This window comes from Mycteria americana, chromosome Z, assembly GCF_035582795.1.
Source record: "Mycteria americana isolate JAX WOST 10 ecotype Jacksonville Zoo and Gardens chromosome Z, USCA_MyAme_1.0, whole genome shotgun sequence".
Lineage (NCBI taxonomy): Eukaryota > Metazoa > Chordata > Aves > Ciconiiformes > Ciconiidae > Mycteria > Mycteria americana.
In genome coordinates, this window is record NC_134396.1 from 22,235,409 (window position 1) to 22,254,993 (window position 19,585).

The 19,585-nt window shown below is 46.0% G+C and overlaps 1 protein-coding gene across 1 annotated transcript in view; it reads left to right on the forward strand.

Moving 5' to 3' along the window:
* The first annotated feature begins 6,928 nt into the window (after positions 1-6,928).
* DMRT1 (doublesex and mab-3 related transcription factor 1) overlaps positions 6,929-19,585 on the forward strand; it is a 61,822-nt gene continuing 49,165 nt past the window's right edge. The window contains exons 1-2 of the mRNA XM_075526923.1: positions 6,929-7,216; positions 10,861-11,044. Of these exons, the coding sequence (XP_075383038.1) occupies positions 6,929-7,216; positions 10,861-11,044 (472 nt within the window). The remainder of the gene's footprint in view (positions 7,217-10,860; positions 11,045-19,585) is intronic.

Genomic DNA, 19,585 nt, shown 5'->3' on the forward strand with positions numbered 1-19,585 from the left:
GATCTCTGGGTCCTTCTTCTGAACTGGCTTCCCAGCACGGAGGGGGGATGAGCCCCTGAGCCCTTGAAGATGGGGAGACCCACTGTCTGCAGCATTTGGGGACCGCCTCTGAACTGCCCGATTGCTCTGGGGGCTCCGGGGAGATGGGAGAGGCTACGGGGGAAGAGAGCCAGGCTGACCGGGAAGAAGAAACCCTCCTTCTCAGCCTAGGAAGGTCAGCAGCCCTCATCAAGTGATTTCACAGCATGGGTGATTAAGTAACAGTCATTTAACTGATTAAAATATTTGGAAAAGCTCAGCTGCAGCTGGAGGCGATTCTGACAGCCCCCCCCCGCCCTTCCCCTGCACCTCCTCAGTGCATCTGAAAGACTTCACGTGGGAAGGGGGAAGAAACATGTGCTACACTGACTGATTTTAACGGGAAGCCCCGCGGAATGAAATGTGCTCCCCTGAGAGCAGAATATTATGTGAAAAATATACTTTCTATTTATTTAGGCTTAAAGAAAAAAGAAGAAAATAAATTCAGAAGCAGCTGTTGTAACAATACTTTTGCTTCTATCAAGTGTCGGAACTAGGAGCAACAAATAATAGTGCACAAATAATTAAATAAATTGGACAGTCAATAAATTGACACAGCAAAACCTGCCCCTTCAGTTACCTCAGTCAGAAGAATCCCTCACAGTCATGGAGCTCCAGCAGTTTTAGATTACTGAAGATCAAGAATGTAAAATAGTAAAAACTTGCAGAATTTAAAAGAAAGCATAGGTAATAAAGAAAGTGCTTTATAATTTGAAATGATCTATTTGTTCCTTTAAATACCAATGGGCTTGCTCAATGAAGTGAGAATTTAACTGTATCCATTAAAAGATTAAAGACCATAAATAAAAAAGTAGCAATTAATTGTGTTGCCTGTTTTTAAGAGGTCGGAGCTTAGTTTTTCACACTCGGGCAGTCTATCAAACTCACCTCCATTACAGATGTCTTAGAGCTGAATTGATGATGATATTCAAAACTAAGGGCATTCTTTGCAGTAGTCCTACCCTGATGAAGGAGCTCGAACGTATAGATGGCTTATGTGATTCTATCATTCTTACAGTGTGAATTACAAATGTTAGAAATGTCAGCTTAATGAGTCATGCAAGAGTCTTCAATGTTCTAAGTCACTGGATCCAATTAATTTTTAAGTGTGCCTAAAATGAACAATGAAGACTGAGAAGAAGCAATCCAGTGGTTTCCCCATACTCACTTTTTTACTTCCATTTTATAAGTCGGACCTAATAATGCTTCCAAATAGCTATCCAAGTCAATTATTAACAATGATTGAAATTTCCGAGGAGCTGACAGCGTGTTCTCTTCAGCCTTTAAATCTGCAATGAAATGATCCCGACTTGCATGAACAAATGAGGAAATGGAGAACGTAGCTGTTAGTGAAAAAATGGCAATTTTTTATTTTCCTTGTCCCTGTTACTAGTAAAACTAGTCACAGCAGTGATATGACAATCATACGCATTTTTTAAATATCTCCATGCTATTTGCTTCATTGTACTTGAAAACTACTTTGTTTTTGTACTGTATTTGGCACGATGTAACAGAGTGAATTTTGTTTCCAGTGAATCGTGTTTTTATTGAGTACTGTGGGCCAGTGTCGTTGGCTGGGCTCACAACTATGAAGGGGAAGAGCTATCCGTTGTTACAGGCAGGCTTTTCTTGACTTCTACATAAATAATTTTTACCATAACCCAGACATTTGGACCATTAAACTCTAGATTATGACTAGTGTGTATCTTGCTAACAAATACGCTTTTGCTCAGGCAAGAATCTCTGGTGGCTTTTCTCAGCTGTAGCTCATCTGAAGTTACTGATATGGAGACTCCCTTTCCACATGTCAGGAGAACACCAGGCAGCAGAGCGTGAATGAAACTCACACTTCAATGGCCATTAAGGCATGTTACCTGCTGTGGCAAGCCTGTTCTCTAATTTGGGATACAGCTGATGCTGTTCCCCGCCCCCTGCCAACACCCCTTCTTGCACCCTTTGGAGAAGGGTTCCCTGGATAGGTGTCACACCTTATCTCCCCGGTGGGTCCGGATTTACACCAAGAGAAGAGAATGTGAACCGAGGGTGCTGAAGGGCGTACGCGTTTTGACCCACCTTGCCAACAACCGGTGGTCTTTGCAAGCGGAGCTGGGCACAGCAGCTTTTCAGACTGATGCAGAAAGACATCCCTGAGCTCACTGGTGAGGGGCTGCGGACACCCTCCCCAGGTCCTCTCCTAACTCTCACTGAGGAAAAGCAGCAAATAGCCGAGTGGCGGCAGCGCTATACACTGCTTCAGTCGTTCCTTCTGCGAGCATGGGCCCCTGAGAACAAGACGGCAAAGAAGAGGACCGAGTAGCACGTTGAGGCTCCCTACACCTAAAGGCCCCATGCTCTAGAAACATTTTTTGGAGCAAAGAAGAATGAAGCACTTGAAATCTTATGTCCGAATGAAAGATTCAGCTTGATTGAATGGACTTTTAGCAAAAGCCATCGGTGGCTTATCAGATTTCATTGATCTTGAGTGAAGTTGCTGGTGCCAACGCTCTATTATAGTATGACAGAGAAGCATCTGAGATGCCAACTCTAGGGCTGATTGTAAACTCTTGTAAACATTGGGCATTTCAAGGCAAGGCTTCGCTTCAGATTGCCTGTCCTAAGAAGAAACCCTTACCTTTTGTTGTGGCGCAGGCAGTTCTAGAGGTATAACCTGCAAACAGAAAGTGTCAAAACATGAATACAGAAAGAGACCAAAAAAAAAAGCTATATGCTGCCAGAAAGTGTCAAGAAAATTCTCCGCCTGGAATACAAAACTTTGCCTGTGGGGTTGTGTTTTAATAGCCAGAGGACAAAACTTCAGCTTTCCTGTAAGTTAAACGAGGTTTAAAATAAAGAATGAATGAAAGAGGAGAGCGGCACAAATATACAAGTGAAACAGCAAAAAATGCATGGCTTATTTATGCCACCTACTGGATTTTTCCTGAAATATCTTTTCAATCGGTTTGGTTGCCACGATCACGTCTGTCACTCCAGCAAATACTTACGTTTGCATGGGAGGCTACTCGCACAAGTAGACCAACTGATACCAAGCCGACGACTCACATCAGAAAATGACATGTGTGCACTCACATAGCTCCAGGACTGGAGATGGGGGTAGATGTACACCTGTTTATTCTGCTAACTTGATGGCTGTAGGGCAGCCAAAACACCCAAAGCTGCAGGCAAGCACTGAAGTCCGGCGCTGAGGAGTTTCCCAGCCCCTGTCAGTGCCTCAGGGGAATGTGCAGGCATTGTTTCCCTCCTTTGCTTGACTCCCCCTGGCTGCCTTTGATATTTTGTTCTAATGTCCAGAGTGTTCATGGCCATGTTGATGTTTTCAAACAAGGCGGATCAGCAGTGTGAATGCTTTATCCTCTGTCCCTCACCACTCCTGCAGCTGAGGCTCTGCTGGGAATCCTTAACCAGCCCTTGTGTTATGGGCTATAAAATGACCTGGCAGAGTCAAAAAGATCTGCTGTGAACAGAGGGGGCAAAACCCTCTGGCTTGACCCACTGACAGAAAAAAAAATATTAAACAGAATCAGATCTAGTGGGTCTCTAAGACAGACTTACAAAATGCACTCAACACCGCTGACTTCTGTGAAGCTGAAGGTCTTCACTTTCCAGACAATAGTGTCAGAATCGAGTTCTCTTTAATTTGTGACCTCTTTACTGAGATGCTCAGTCATGCTAAATGTGGTGGTGGGGACATGGCGTGTTCACATCTGTCGCTCAAAATCTTGATAGCAGATAAAATGTTTTTTGCAAGGATCAAGGGATCAGCCAAAGGCATGCATCGGCAAAGGGCAGGTTGTCACTAAGAGATTACATTTTGTACTTTAAAGACTTATGCAAAAAAGTTAAAGCTAAAGGATTACTATCAGCTACCTAGAAAAAAAGGCAAAAATGTCATTTGTTTATTCTGATTTTTTTTTCACCAGAAACATTAATTACAGTTATTTCTCAAGGTGCCAGCAAACTGCAGTAATGTTTAGTCACTGACATCATTGCTGGATTCAAATCAGAGACGCCCAGATTTACACTAAATGAATGACTACGATTTCCTGAAGACTTGCAGTGAGATTGCTCTGATTTGTGTTAGAACTGCCGGCAGTTTATAACCATCTCCTATTCCTTCATGATTCCAACGGATGTTAAATCCAGTAATGTGTTGTCATCCTCACCAAACACCCATTAAAAGAATTTGAGACAAACATTACGCACTAAAACCATACTCGAAGTGCGACCAGAGCTAGCGAAACCAAAGCAATTCATGGTTAAAGGATCGACCGCGTACTTGTATTCATCAGGCATCTAGGTATTTTGGTGGTATTCATCCAGAACACAAAATACTAGATAGGTACTAACAACATTAATATTTTGTTCCTCACCAATTGGTTCTGTAACATTATGGATAATACAGATCTGTGCAGTTAGCCTGAAAAGCAGGAGTAGAAAATACCAGTTATGTGAAAGACAGCTGAATTAATGTTCTTCTTGGAACTGTTGTACTTTTTGCATCTTGTGATTCATCTCTGAGCTTGGCTGTCCCACTTAGTTCCTAGTGAAAAGTCATATATAAGCAGCTGGCGACTGCTACTATTTCTCCTTTGTCTGTCTTTGCCTGCTTTACGCACTGTGCTTCTCTTTTCTCTTTTTTCACTCCTTCCAGTTTTTCTGTTCCTCCTCCTGCTGTCGTTTCTGACGTGCTTTTTCTTCTCCTACCTTCTCATACCTCAGTTTGTTTGTTTTTATTTTATTTTGCCTTTCTTGTTCTTTTGATTTAGGCTCCTTTCATCTCCATTTTAATTTACATTTTCAAGTGAATTCAAGACAATTTGCATTTGAGCACCTGAAAGCATCTCTACGCACAGAACTTCACAAACTGGAGTTTCACTTTCAAGACTCCCACCTAGACAGCAGCTTCGGAGCCTGATCAACCCCCCTACAAGTTGAGAAGATCTCAACTGATTTCGTTCAGGGAGGAATTTAACATTTCAATATAGGAGGCTAAGCAAGCCTGCCTGCATTGTTCACCTCCTTAAATATTAGTGATATACGCCATTAGGTGTATAGGCAAATCATATTTTTGTTCCACTAAACATTGTATTCACTTCTCCTCTTTTGCAGGAAAATGTGCACTTATCGACACCAGAAATGACAATCCCAGCAAAGCAATGCAAGGGAAAAGCTTCAGTTTCTGCGAGTTGAACGCTTGTCACGCCCCCGCAGCAAGCCCACGCAGCTTCTGCTGGTGCCTCATTTGAGGACCATCTGACTGCTCGAGACTGGGGCTTAACGGGGGTGTTTTAACGTGGTCTCTCTGGAGGCTGGAAAGCACCATAAATGTCTCCTACGCTGTACCATGAAGGGAAAAAGTTCTTTGAATGTAATTTAGTGAATGCTAATGGAAAGCATCAAGCAGCAAGGATCTGGGGCTTTCTTCAGGTTGGGATAGGCAGTGATTGTTTCCGGCAGGGAGGCTCAGTCTGAGCAGAATTAGCTGGAGATAGCTGATCTCTAAGAGAGAGAAGCTTTCCTTGGCTTCTTCTAGCAGAAATAAATTTCTACCTACTGTAACTTATTACCATCTGATATGCTGAGTCATGAAGCTGGGGTTATAGAAATCTTTATGCAATCTTTATAAATCAGCCTCACATAATCTCAGGCGCTTTCTGCTTCATCTCTGTTGAGTCACTCATTTGACAGTTGTCATTCATCTTAGATTGAGCTGTAATTTAATAGTTTCATTTCAGCATGAAGATAGCGTCATCTAAAGTTGAGCCTGGAAAGATTTAAAGGTGTAACAGAGGAAATATTAATACTGTAAATAATATCTGTAGAGCTGCATGGGTCTATAAATCACATAATGCCAAGTTGGAAGGGGAGCCTATGTAAAAAAGAAAAGGAAAAGCATCTTCTCCTGTCATCCTCTGCAGAGTATACCCGCTCTAGCCACCCGCACCTGCTCCAGAGGTGCTGGTCACCGAGTTGTCACCGCAGTCCGTCTGTATTTGTTGGGATCACCTGGCCACGCAGGTATTGATCAAAGTGTGTTTATACCCGTTTAGGGGTATGAGCATAAGGTAACCTGCAAACAGGGGATGTAGCCCAGCAAGGAGCCAGAAGCCTCACGAAGGAGAGCAGCTGACCTGCAGCAACTCGGGTGTTCTACTCGGGGGTCGCACCTCTCCCTGGGCCAGGCCATGTTGGTCGCCTAGCCAAACCCGGCCTACCCAACCCAGGGGAACACTGGGTTTAATAGAGGCCTCTCCGCATCCCGGCTTGCTCCCTTAGGCCACGGCTGGCGACACCGCCATTGCCGCGGCCTGCACCGGCCCGCAGCCCCGGCACGACAGGCAGCGGGGCCGCAGGGCTGCGGGGCGGCCGCGGAGCCGCCCCTGAGCGGGGCGCGGGGCGCGTCGTCGTGCGGGGCCTGCGGCAGCGCGGCCGAGCCCTGCCCCGCGGGCACCTCCAGCACGAAGCCGGGGCTTTGGGGCTTCCCCGGCCGAGCACCCGCCGCCCCGCCGCGCATCCGACGGCCGGCCGGCGGGCCGGGGCGGGAGCCGCCTCTCCCCGCCGTGCGGCCGCCTCAGGCCGGGCTGGGCGGGAGGGAGGAGCGGGGAGGGAGGGGTGGCCGCTCCCCCACCCCCGGCGCCTGCCCCGCGGGGGAGAGAGGGCTTCGCGGCCGAACGGACCGGCCAGGGGGGGGCCGCGGCGGGAGGGGCGACGCCGGGCTGCCGCCGCCCGCCAAAACGCGCGGGGTGGCGGGACGGGACGGGACGGGACGGGACGGGACGGGACGGGGCAGAGCCGCGCCGACCCTTCGCCCGGCTGCCCCCAGCGCGCCGCGATGCCCAGTGACTCCCCGGCCTTCAGCAAGCCCCCGGACGCCGCGGGGCCGGGGGACAAGGCGGGCGGCTTCGGGAAAGCGGCGGCCCTCATGGCGGCCGCCCCGGCGGACGGGGTCGCCGCCGCCGCGGCGGGGAAGAAGCCGCCGCGTCTGCCCAAGTGTGCCCGCTGCCGCAACCACGGCTACTCCTCGCCGCTGAAGGGGCACAAGCGGTTCTGCATGTGGCGGGACTGCCAGTGCAAGAAGTGCAGCCTGATCGCCGAGCGGCAGCGGGTGATGGCAGCGCAGGTGAGCCCCGCGGGGCGGCCCCCGCCGGCCGCCGCCGCCTCGGCGGGGTCTGCCCGGGGTGGGCTGACCGCCCGGCGTGCTGCCGGCGGTGGGGCCGTTCCTCCGCGCCCGGAGGGGTTCGGTGCCCGCAGGAGCCAAGCGGCCGGCGCCGCGCCGTGCCGCGGTGCGCTGGGGCAGGGCGGCCGCGGGGGAGCCTCGCCCCGGGCTGGAGCCAGACCGCCGGCTTCCTGCAGTAATGAGGCCGTTCGCTATCTTTCTCTTATGTTAAGTTTTTTTTGGGTTTTTTTTGGTTTTTTTTCTGCCTAAAAATAGGAGAAGCCCAGAAGGCGTGTAGGAGTTAGGTCCCGGTGAGCTCGCAGCGGTGGCAGGCGGCAGCGGTGGCGGGCGGCAGCGGTGGGCGTTTGGCGGCTCACCTCTGGGCGCGCCTGAACGCAGCTGCCGCTGGCAACGGGCAAAGCCGGAACGCGCTGGCCGTCCTGAAGTGCGCGGGTCTGTTCTAAAACCTTCAGAGAGGAGGACTTCTAGTTAACGTCAAACTGCCGTTTTTCAACTTGGTTTTCGCTAGATAATGAGTAATCTAGCCAACTAATTGGTTAGCGAGAGTATTTTCCGCTGGCGGTTTCGGATTCGGTATATCTGCTTTTCCTGATGCTAGGTGGCTTTAGTTGTGTGCATTTCTAAACAGACTTTTTTTAAATGGCGTTGTTCTTATTTTGCATAGAGCGGCTCTGTAAATCGCTGTGTAGCTGCGTCCTCTTAAATCTAAACGAGGACTTAACAGTATTTCCAAGAAACGAAACTGCATCCAGTTCTGTGTAGGAATAACTTTTTTCGTTAGGTAGTCACAACTCTTCGGCCGTGTAAATGACCGCTGTATTAGTCCTTGTGATCCTTATCTTGAAAACTTAATTAAGAGGAGTCTAGGAGTGTAATGGCTAGTAGCGTGCTTGAGCTCTGAGTGGGGTTCCCCGTTCTCGTTCCTGCAAATAGTCCCTTGCAGACAAATTAATTGGAAGGCGTTAGGACTACTGGTGCAAGTAAAGACAGCGATATCAGACCCACCAACCCAGTTTGCAACTAATGTGCGCTTAGAGCTTTGTGATCCCGCATGAAGTGAGTGCCCCACTGACAGACTTTAAAAACCTTAGCAGCCTTGGATTAAATCCTTCCCTGCTTTTTTATTTGACTAGTCAGTGCAGGTACACTAAACATCCTCTGAACCCACTGGGAGCTTTTGTTCATTGAAATAATTCCTCCTTGTTGGTGGCATGGCAGTCCAGAAATTGTTGTTATGCCCAGGTTGCATGTGCTTTCTCTGCCTGGTGTGAACTACGGAATAATAAACATGGATCTCTTTGCTGCCTGCCTCGGAGGAGGGAGCACGAAAGGGGGTGTTGCCTGCGCAAGTGTCCCCTTCTGCACACTGTTCTGCTGTCCAGCAGCTTCATCAGGCGGTGCATGCCTTCTGCTAGCAAGTCCTGGCGGTGGCCCTCCTGGGGGTTTTCTCTTCCCTGCCTAGTATTTAAAAGTGGCTTTGAAAGCCTCCCTAACTGAACCTTATCTGTGTAGGAGTTACACATTGAAAGTCTGTCTTTTCCCCTTTTGATATATTTCTGCAATAAGCCCCTTGGCACTGGTGGAATTTTGCAGGTCAAGGTTATTGGCTTGTGAAGTCAAAGCTACCCATGGTGTTTGCAAGTCTTCACCCTCTGTTTGGGATGTCTCTATTGCAAGAGCTATTATTATTTTCTCTAATGGTACTATGCATCTGTATTAGAAAAATGTTGCTGTTGAACATGGAAATGGAGGGAAATCCTGTCCAAGTTACCCAGGAGAATTTCCAGCAAGAAAAGCCCATGATCTTAGTCTGTAATCTGGGACAGATTTCCAGGGTTCAAATACAGATGCAAATCAGTCACCTGGCAAGTTGCAGGGCAGGTAAAGCCCCCAGCATCATGTTTACTGCCTGGACAACATGTCATACTTGGCATGGGAGGGTGGCTGTGCAAAACTGATCTGCCAGTTCAGATGAAGCAGAAAGGGTCCTCTGTATCTTCAGCAAGCATGGAATGTGGTTTTTTTGCACCCATGTCCAGACTGCATAGTGCCTGTGGGCTTTGCCAGTGCCAGCTAAGCTGTGGAATAACGTCAACGTTGGGAAAGAAATGGGGAGCTCCTGCTGCTCCAGGCCTGGCCAGCTGTCTGCTGTGTACGGCGCTGGCTGAGATACTCGCAGGATGGTTCCCTACATTTGCCATGCTTCTGCCACAGTAGCTGTGTACAGTGTACTGTGCAATGAAATTCCCTTGAAGGGATAGATTTCCAGCAAAGAGCCAGCAAGGGAGCCCAGCAAGCTTGGAAAGAGCAGCAGATTGCAGGTATAAGCCCTCATAAAGAGATGCTTTATATTGATGAAGAGACACAGCAGGGCCTTGCAAGCAGATGAATTTCCTATCTCTAGCAGCTGTGTATCAGCAGAGGGGAGGGTGGTGACTCTATGCTTTTCACAGTATGCTTTGCCCAAGAGCAACTATGTCAGATGAATACAGGCAGCTTTTAATGTCTTCATGTGACCTTGTTGGAGGGAGATGTATATAGCACCAGCATTTCATACATTTGTTCATATATGATCCAGACCTGGACAGGCTGGATGGATGGGCCGAGGCCAATTGTATGAGGTTCAACAGGGCTAAGTGCCAGGTCCTGCACTTGGGTCACAGCAACCCCATGCAACACTACAGGCTTGGGGAAGAGTGGCTGGAAAGCTGCCTGGTGGAAAAGGACCTGGGCGTGGTGGTTGACAGCCGCCTGAATATGAGCCGGCAGTGTGCCCAGGTGGCCAAGAAAGCTAATGGCATCCTGGCTTGTATCAGCAACAGCATGGCCAGCAGAACTAGGGAAGTGATTGTCCCCCTGTACTTGGCACCGGTGAGGCCGCACCTCGAATACTGTGTTCAGTTTTGGGCCCCTCACTCCAAGAGAGACATTGAGGTGCTGGAGCGTGTCCAGAGAAGGGCAACGAAGCTGGTGAAGGGTCTGGAGCAGAAGTCTGATGAGGAGCGGCTGAGGGAGCTGGGACTGTTTAGCCTGGAGAAAAGGAGGCTGAGGGGAGACCTTATCGCTCTCTACAACTACCTGAAAGGAGGGTGTAGAGAGGTGGGGTCGGTCTCTTCTCCCAGGTAACAAGTGATAGGACGAGAGGAAATGGCCTCAAGTTGCACCAGGGGAGGTTTAGACTGGATATTAGGAAATTTTTCTTCACTGAAAGGGTTGTCCAGCATTGGAACAGGCTGCCCAGGGAAGTGGTTGAGTCGCCATCCCTGGAAGTATTTAAAAGACATTTGGATGAGGTGCTTAGGGATATGGTATAGTGGTGGTCTTGGTAGTGTTAGGCTTACGGTTGGACTCGATGATCTTAAAGGTCTTTTCCAACCTATACAATTCTGTGATTCTATGTTTGGACAGAAAAAGGGCTGGTTTCAAGTAGCTTTCCTTTATATCCTCCTCTACCCACTGGCCGGATTGTGATGTCAACACTGTGGAGAGTACCAAGAGGAAAAAACAGCCTTGAGTCTTTCATTGTTGCCATTATAAATTGTGCTCAAGCCAGAGACCATGCCCTACGTCTGTCTTCTTGTTCCCAGGTTGCGCTGAGAAGGCAGCAAGCTCAGGAAGAGGAGCTGGGAATCAGCCATCCGGTGCCCCTGCCCAGTGCCCCCGAGACGTTCGTTAAGAAGAACAGTGGTGGCAGCTCTTGCCTCTTGTTGGAAAACAGCAGCCCTACGCACTCGACGAGTACAGCCATGACGGCAGCTAGCACACCGTCAGGTAAAGTGCTGGGAGAGCGATGCTCACTGCTTGGGGCAAGGGTGTTTCTTACAGCTGCCTGCTGTTGCACCTCTTCCCCTGCCTGCAGCGGCAGGGCTGTGGAGAGTCCCCTGTCCAAGAATGGTGTTGCACTGTTGGGACATTTAGCAAAAGGGAAGAACCCAGGATCAGTCTTTCATATTTTAGTTGATTATTTTTACTTGAAAATCAAAATTAGCTTGGTATAGACTGGCGCTGTAATTGAATTCAATAGGGTATATACCTGCAAGTAGAGATTTATGAGGAGCGTTTCTCCTTTCTCACAGAATATGTGCTCCTGCCACAGTCCTGGCAACTGTGTGTTGGCTGGCTGTGTATCTTCTTCAAAATTGGAGAGTTTTCAGCATTGTATAGGAGCCAAGTATGTAGGTAATGTTATTGACCCCAGCAGCAGAGAGCTGCCCGCCTTACATGACTTGATGTGGTGGTACATCTGTTCTGTGTGGCCAGGTGTGATGAACTACGAAAGACTGACGCAGTCCTACCACTCTACTACACCTTACTGTATTGCATTTAACTCTTGGAAAACAAACAAACAAAAAACCTCAAAACCAAAAAACAAACAATATTTGTCTGCAGATTCAGTAAAACCATGGCTAAGCACAAGTGGGACTTAAAGGTGCTGAAGCGAAGACTCTAGGCAAAATGCTTTTTCCCATGCAGAGCTTATGCCTGACAGATACAGCAATTGAGTATGTGTAAAAATGAAACTGATGTAATTGACATCTGCTGTATAGACAGAAAAAAGAAAAAGGCAAACAAACATAGAGGAAAGGAAAAGGAAATTTCATTCATTTTTCATCATCTGTGTTGATGTCAATAATACAGGTGGTATTATTGACATGCTGATGTCAATAATACAGTAATACTTCTGGGTTAAAAAGGTGCTTCTAAAGTGGACAATGCCTTGCATTAACTAATAAAAGGACAGTGCATATGTGTGTCTGTCAAACAACATCACTCTGTTTTGCAGGCCATTTAAAGCCTTGTCAGATGGATTTGTTGCATCCATTGCAGACAGGCAGTTTCAGACCCATGTGGAGGAATTTCTTTGGGAAGCTTTTAGAAGAACTGGTTGATAAAACAATAAATAGCTTTTTATTAGCTTTTTTGTTTTCATTATTGCAGTCATGTTAGTGTCACCTTTGAATCGATGCAATTACTCCTTTCATATTTGGATTACTGCATGCTTTGTCTATAGACATGGAAAAAGCTGGCTAAAGATTAAAGTAGTATATTCAGTAATGTATAGAGATCGTGTGTAACTCAGGAGAACAAGAAAACCCTTGCTTATACAGAAAGGCCAAAAAATGAAATTGTCTTACTGTCAACAAAATTTGTATAAGCTTTGATCTTAATGTTTTTTAAATGTCAGTGGAGTTATTTAATTTATTAATCCCACTTTAATAATTTCTTATTAACTGAATTAAATTATGGTCTTTTAATGAAAAACATTCATTAAACAAGCTAAGGGAATTCACATGCTTGTATAAAGACTAATTTTAAAGTAATTTGAATTGTTTGAAAATATTTGGTCAAAGCAATTGTAAGTGGTTTGCGGTCATCTTTCTTACAGTGGATTTTTCTTTGTGAGCAATTAAAATACATTGTTTCTCAAGCATTTTACTAAATAACTGTGTGTGGGTGACAAGATTTAAAATACACAGCTTCATCTCCAGAGAGAAGGTGTGATTCCAGCCAAGAATCAAGACAGGGTCAGCTTCGTTTAGCAGAAATGGAAGAATCTGGGAATGAACAGGAAATTGGGTTCATGATTTTGTTTTTAGGCACCTAAGTAGCAACAGAAATTCATGCTTAGCTCGAAAGTGACTGCACTGTGTAAAGTTCTGTCTCACATAATTTTGGTAGGTTCCTTGTTGAAAGCAGTGTAAGTACTCATGGGTATGGATTTAACACCACCAGCGACTGTGTGCTGGCTCTGAAGCTGCAGAAGGTGCTCTGCGTTCAGCCAGACCTGTAGGGTGGCTTCATCAGATGTCAGAGTACAGGCTTCACCCTGGAAAGTCTGATTTTTTCAGTGAGGAATACTGCTTAAATATTCTGATGCTTTCTTTTTTTAGCATATAAAGTTCTTTTGTTAGATAAGGAACTGCCAGGTGTGACGTGACATGAAGTTCTTGTTTTAGGTGTCAGCTTTTTTCAGAACCAGGTACTGGAGGGATTCTTGCATTGCTGTTTTGTCATTTTACTGGTACCCTCAACTGCAAGCAAAACGAGAGACTCTGTCGGAGCAAGTGTCACAGTGTCTCAGTTTGGTAGGCTGAGATGCTGATTTTGCAGGAATTGAGAGTAATCATTAAGGCAGGCAGAAAGACTGAAACCTTTGTTGCAGGGGGGGAAGTCAGCAGCTCCCTGCAAGCCCCAGGGGAACCGGTGGCTCCTGGGAGTGCAGCGTGCCCTGTACGACACACGTTGGACTGGGCAAGAGATGGTTTTGACAGTGGTAATTCTGTTCCTCCTGTAAGTTTTTGGCTTCACAAGAGCAGTTTTTCTTTTGGACTCGCATCGCGCAGAGCGTTGTTTGCCAGGAGAGGAGTGATATGTGAAGGAGTCACACAAATCAGACATAGTGCCAGAGAGAGAGTCTTTCCTTGCTGTATCCGTTTTATCGGCAGATCAGAAATACTGTGACACCTGGAGAGGCCAGAGACAATTTTTCAGATCCCTTCGTGACATGCTGTTTTTGAAAAGGGGAAAAAATGAATTATCATGGTCATAGCCTATGGGTTTGTGCATTTACCATCTCAATCTTGGAAACCGTGTTTACTTTGGATGGAGCATATCTTCCCCACTCAAAAGCAAACTGGGAGTTTGCAGGGTAGTTGGAAGGGAGCAGACTGTGGTCGCAGGGCATTAGCAGAACCTCTTGCAAACAGATTTTGTAGTTTCTGTGCATTTTCCCTTAAAAAGTTGCAGGTTGCTGAGAGCAAAGGCCATTCAATTGTACAGAGCAGCAAGAAGTCATGATCCCAGGACATCTAAAGTAGTAGTCCTTCCTTCTGTAGGGTGCATACATCTTGTTAGGTTAACTAGCGTGCAAGAGTCAGGAAAGAACTATGGTGAGGCATTTTAAATGTGCCTTTAAGACATACTCAGTTTTTAAAAACTGGGTTCTTCCCTGTTCCATGTCAGCTTGGTACCTCTGCCGTTTTGATATTTAGAAATCACCAGGGGGTGGGGTGGGGGGGGGAAGCGTGGTCATGAAACACCTTCAAGTGAGAGCTGCTCACACCAGAGGAAGGAGACAGCACATTTCACCTTTCCTCCATTTTATTTGGTCCTCGTCGCAGACTAAGGGCCATGTTTGGCACTTGGCGGATGGGGTGAGGTGGCTGCAACATTCATCAGCTGATGACTGGGAGATGCATGAAAGCACCCCTTCTTTCTGCTCTGTGCTCATGTTGGCCCAATTTAGAAGCATCCAGTATAGACGAGATTACTGTGTGATGCTAAATGCCAGCTCCTGCTCCTGTGCTCTGCGGTGGTCAGTTTCCCGTTGGCTTTGCAATGACCATTAGCAGCGGCATTGTTCAGGGGCCTTCATAGTACCACTGGTTGACAAGTTAAACGTGTCATTGTCAGCAATTGTGAGTAATAAGCTTGCGCTTGTTGTTTCCCTTTGCTACATCTCTTATGCTTGATCGAAACAAAATACTGTTCTTTTTACATTTCTCTAAGTAGGTGCTGCCTTCACTTTGAAACTCTTTGAGGAACAGATGGGTTTTTATCTGCTCATAAATATGGACTGCAGTGGGGTCAGCAGTAATACTATGTCTAACGAATGATGGTACTGAGATAACTTTGAACTTGGAGTGCCCTAGATGCCTCTGAAAACCCTACCTTGCCTTCTTTACTCTTCCTTTGCTTCTTTGATGTTATCTTTTGCATTGACCTTTTCTACAACACTGTATGGTGATTTCAAAAATTGATGCCATGACCTTGCAGATGTTGTGCTGCATAGGTAATGAGGTAAAAAAAAAGTTATTATAATTGGAAGGTATTGTGGCCTGGTTTTAAAAAAAGTGAGAAATTTTCTTTCTGAAAGAAAGTCCTTTTCAGTCTTTATGGTATAGCGTCATGCTGTCAGAATTTCGGTTTTGTCAGAAAGGTCTCATTCTAGTCAACTGATGGGCAACATGAGGAAGCTGCCATGGGCATTTCACTGTGAGAGTGCTTAAGCACTGGAACCCAGTGAGGTTGTGGAGCCTCCATCCTTGGGGAGACTCAAAAATCAGCTGGATGGTGCCTGGGCAACATGGTCCAACTGTGAAGCAGGCCCTGCTTTGAGCAGAGCTTGGGCCAGCTGGCCTCCAGAGGTTCTTTCCAAACGAAACTATTCTGTGAATCAATGAAATGCCTACTGTTTTGTATTGGTATTAAGTCAACGTATTGAAATTTGAAATTCAGCCAGCCTCAATACTGATCAGCATTTGCAAGCCTGGGAGAGAAATCCTGACTCTTTTGACCTAAAAACACTCAAAGACTAAATCTACGGTAGGTTTCAACAGAAAATCAGCATCATGGCGGTTGACAGGTGGTGGAGAGGATTGCTAGTTCAGGTGGCAGCAGCCTCAGCAGGGTAAGGGTAAGGAGGCATTAGCTGCTTCGCCTGCCTGTGCCAGGGCTAACATGATGGCTGCATGTCCTCAGAGGTGGATTTGCAGTGGTTACTGGTCCATCGTCCTGCTCTTTCCTTTTGTCTTTGTCTCCTTGTTACTTTCTAACAATGATTTTCTTCTACTGCATCCACTACTACTTCTTCACTAGTTTTCATTGCCTCCTGGTCCTGCCAACTCTCCTGCGATACTGAGAGCCAAGCAGCCCCATCCATTGCTTCCTGGTGCTTTTCCCCAGCTTGTTCCACAGCCAACAAATCTATGTTCAAAAGAAAAGAGCGTAGTTGAACATGATGTGTCTTTACTGGATTGTTACAGCTGGCAAAGAAAGAAGTTTTGCATCCTTCACCTGTGAATAACTAATACCGTTCCATCCATAATCATCTGGTTTTCTCCAGTTGGTTGCAGTCAAGATGAGCGGAAAAGAATCACGTTTGCATGTGTCTCTTGTAAGAGTTTGTGAACTGTCTTACTTCTCCTGCATTGGCATTATTTCCACAGCATGAGTTAGACTTTGTCTTGGGAAGCAGTTGCTGGAGATGGTCTTCTGCCTGTATGGTGGTTTTCTCAGTTGCTAAATCTCCTTCAAGCTGGACTAAGTAAATATTCAGGGAGTGTTTTGCTTTGAACAGTCTTTCCTTAGTTTAGGGTAAAACTTTCCCCTAATAGGCTTTTTTAATTTCTGACTGGTACAACTATGTGGTGAACGAAGCACTCTGCAGTGTGGTGGCCATGGCTTGTAATTTTCAGTTCCTACCGAAATCACGTGCATTTTGCTTGGAGTTGTTTAAAAAGGCATTGCTTGTGAAGCAAGGGGGGCGTTTCTGCCTCTCTCTGCTGCTTTGGTTTCGCCGTACTTGGGAACGCTGCAAAGGAGTTTTGAGCATCTCATTATAAAAGGACATAGATAAATCTGAAAGGATAGAGGGAAGGGTGACAAAAATGATGGATGGCTTGTAGAAAAGGAGACTAAGGGTGGATATAACAGTCTATAAATATTTGAGAGGTAATAATATGGAGGAGGGGGAGAGATTATTTACAGTGCTTGAGACAGCATAACAAGGAGCAACGGCTTGAAACTAAAAAAGACAAAATTAAATTAGACAGTAGACACTTTTTCTCCTAACTAGAAGTGCAATTAGCAACGGAGTGACCTGCATAAGGACAAGGGGGTAAGTGAAGCATAATCAGGAGAGGTGTTTAAGAGTGTGTTAGATTACAATCTCAAGTGATTAATATGGGGGTAAACTCTGATCAATGTGCAGGTTAAACTAGATGACGGAAATCTCCTGCAGCTTTGTCATCTCCTGTATGATTCATTGCCTCTGGCCATTGTTTGACTGTGTTAAATAAATCATAATGTTACAGGGTTCTGCATCCCTGATTAGATGTTTCCAGTTAATTCGCCAGTTCTGGAGCCTGCAGCTTGCAAAGCTTGCACTTTCCCTGCTCCTCCTTTCAAGCAATATTCGTTCGTTGTCTTTGCAGCGAGGGGGGGGGTGTGTGTGTGTGTCTGTCTGTGTAGGTGCCTGCGTTTTATCTGAGATAACGTCTGAAGTGCCGTACATGTTTATTCAGTGAGGCACAGACTCTGTCGAAAGTGTGGTATTTCTGTCGTGTTGGTGAAATGGGTAGAACTAGCAGCAATTTTCAGAGTTAAGTCTCTAAATGAAGAAGTTTTATTTTTCATTCCAGGCTTTCGATCCTGTCTGAAGCTTCAGTGGAAGAGTAAAAATAAATAGTAAAAAGATACGGAAAACCTCCGATAAGATTGCTTTTCTCCTTCTGTGTTAGTGGTACTGCGGGCTTCGTCCAGGGCTGTCTTCAACAGGGGCAGGGGCTGGGCAGAGCTTTCTGCAGCGTGTCGGGGAGGCAGGGGTGCTGGGGGACCAGCTGTGACCTACCCGGACCCGCTTACTTCAGGAGAGAAGGGCTGCTCAGCCCTGGGGCTTCCGTGACCGCCTTTTCACCAGAGGGGTGGAGGTGAAAACCCACAGGCAGCTCAGCAGGTATTTCCATCCTTCTTTCACATTTCAGAAGAGCTTTTTTCCCCTAAAGAATTGGAAGTAGATTTTTTTTTTTTTTCCATTTTCCAAAACGTTTCACCCTAGGGCTTTCTGTGTTTGCAGCATCTTTCTGTCTGACTTTTCTCATGCCAGGTGAAGTTTCCAGATGTAGAGCTACCGGTTAGAGCAAGGTCCCTGCCAAGTGGCATTTGCTGTGTGCTGAAGGGACTTTACCATGTGTACTGTCCTAGTACCCGAGTACTCGGGGTTTCTCTTCCCACTGCAGGCCGGTGGGGCTGGTGGGCAGCCCCTATTGTTCTTTGTGCCTTGGAAGCTCTTCCTCCGTCATGCTGGCATTTGCATATGCGCATTCACGTTTAGAGAGTTATCTGTGCCGGCTTGTGCTTTCCATTTGTCATTATGAACGCTGAGATAAGGAACGGAGCAGGAGCAGAAGATGTACTAAGAATTTTCTATCCATGGGCACATTATTACACTATCTGCAGCTAACCTCTTGTTCCTTTCTGTGTCCTTGAAACAGTTATTATGACTTATCTGAATGTGTGGGGCTTTCTTTTTGTTTTTAGAAAAGATAAAAGTGGGGAGTGAAGGAGTACTGCACGCTTCCTTAACTGAGCACTGTCGTGATTTCTTGCTTTTTCTTTTTTTCACGTGCTTTCTTATACCTTGAAGACTGCTTTCATTTGCTTTATTTATCAACTAACTTCCTAATTCAGCCTGTTGGCCTGTTTTCCATTTTCAGTAGATTTGTCACTTCATGTTGTGGGAACTAAAATGCAGTTTTGAAGGTTTCTTTTATAGGAACACTTTTTCATATGCTTCTTCTAATTCCTCTTTTTATTCTTTTTCTGAACTTTGCTAAACTTTCTCCTGAGTTTGAGTACCTGCTAGTCGTAGTCAGAGTTGTGAATAGCTGAGTTACTTAAATACAAACATGGTTCATGCACTTCTGTCCTATGTTTTCTTGAAGAGCTTGCGGAGAGTCAGTTAAGCACTGAGCTTCTCTTCCTTTGCAATGAGATTGGATGACTAATTATTTTATGATTTTTTTTTCAATTCCTGTCTCTAGTCTCTATTCAATACTATGTCTGTGGCTTACAGCATAGGCCACCGTTTGACTTGGATGCCTATAGTCATGGGCACAACTGAACATCAGCTCATGTAAGCCACTGTAGTTCCAGTCGCTGTGCATTTCTGTCTATCAGTTGTGCATTAACAAAATTCATTAGTGATCAATTTGCATGGAAGCAGATTTTGTGAGTGCAAGTGTTGTTGCATCCATGCAACACTGGCGATCGTGTACAGAAGTAAGGCGTGTGCATGTGATTTTTGCTCACTTGCGCAGGCCCAGTGGGTGTCTACAATTGGTTCTTTACCACTCCCAATATTAGTTTTTCCGTCACGTATTAGGTAGACAGAGTGAAAAAGCCCTCCTGTTATTTCTGGTTGGTCTTTTTTAGAAACCTTTTGGGTTTCTGTCATCATATAGCTTACAACCAAGCATGGACTCTGGCTAATTCCAACCATCGTCCTACTCCCTTTATTATTTTTAGTGTAAACCATAATGATTTTATCCCAGTCATATTTCCTCCAAGGTCTCCTATCTCAGACACTTGTAAAGCCTTCCCTCCCTTCTAATGTTCTCTTTGATCTCTTGTTAATGACTTAAATCCTTTACGTTTAATCCGCACTGAGTTTCTTTCTCCTCCTCTCAGTTTGCTTCTTTGCGCCTGCAGGTGTCTGGGCTCTTTTCCATCACTGTCTAGAAATCTGGTTTTCTTTCCTAATTTCCTTTCTCTTTTAATTTCTTCCTCTACTTTTTTAAAGTTGTGTTGATT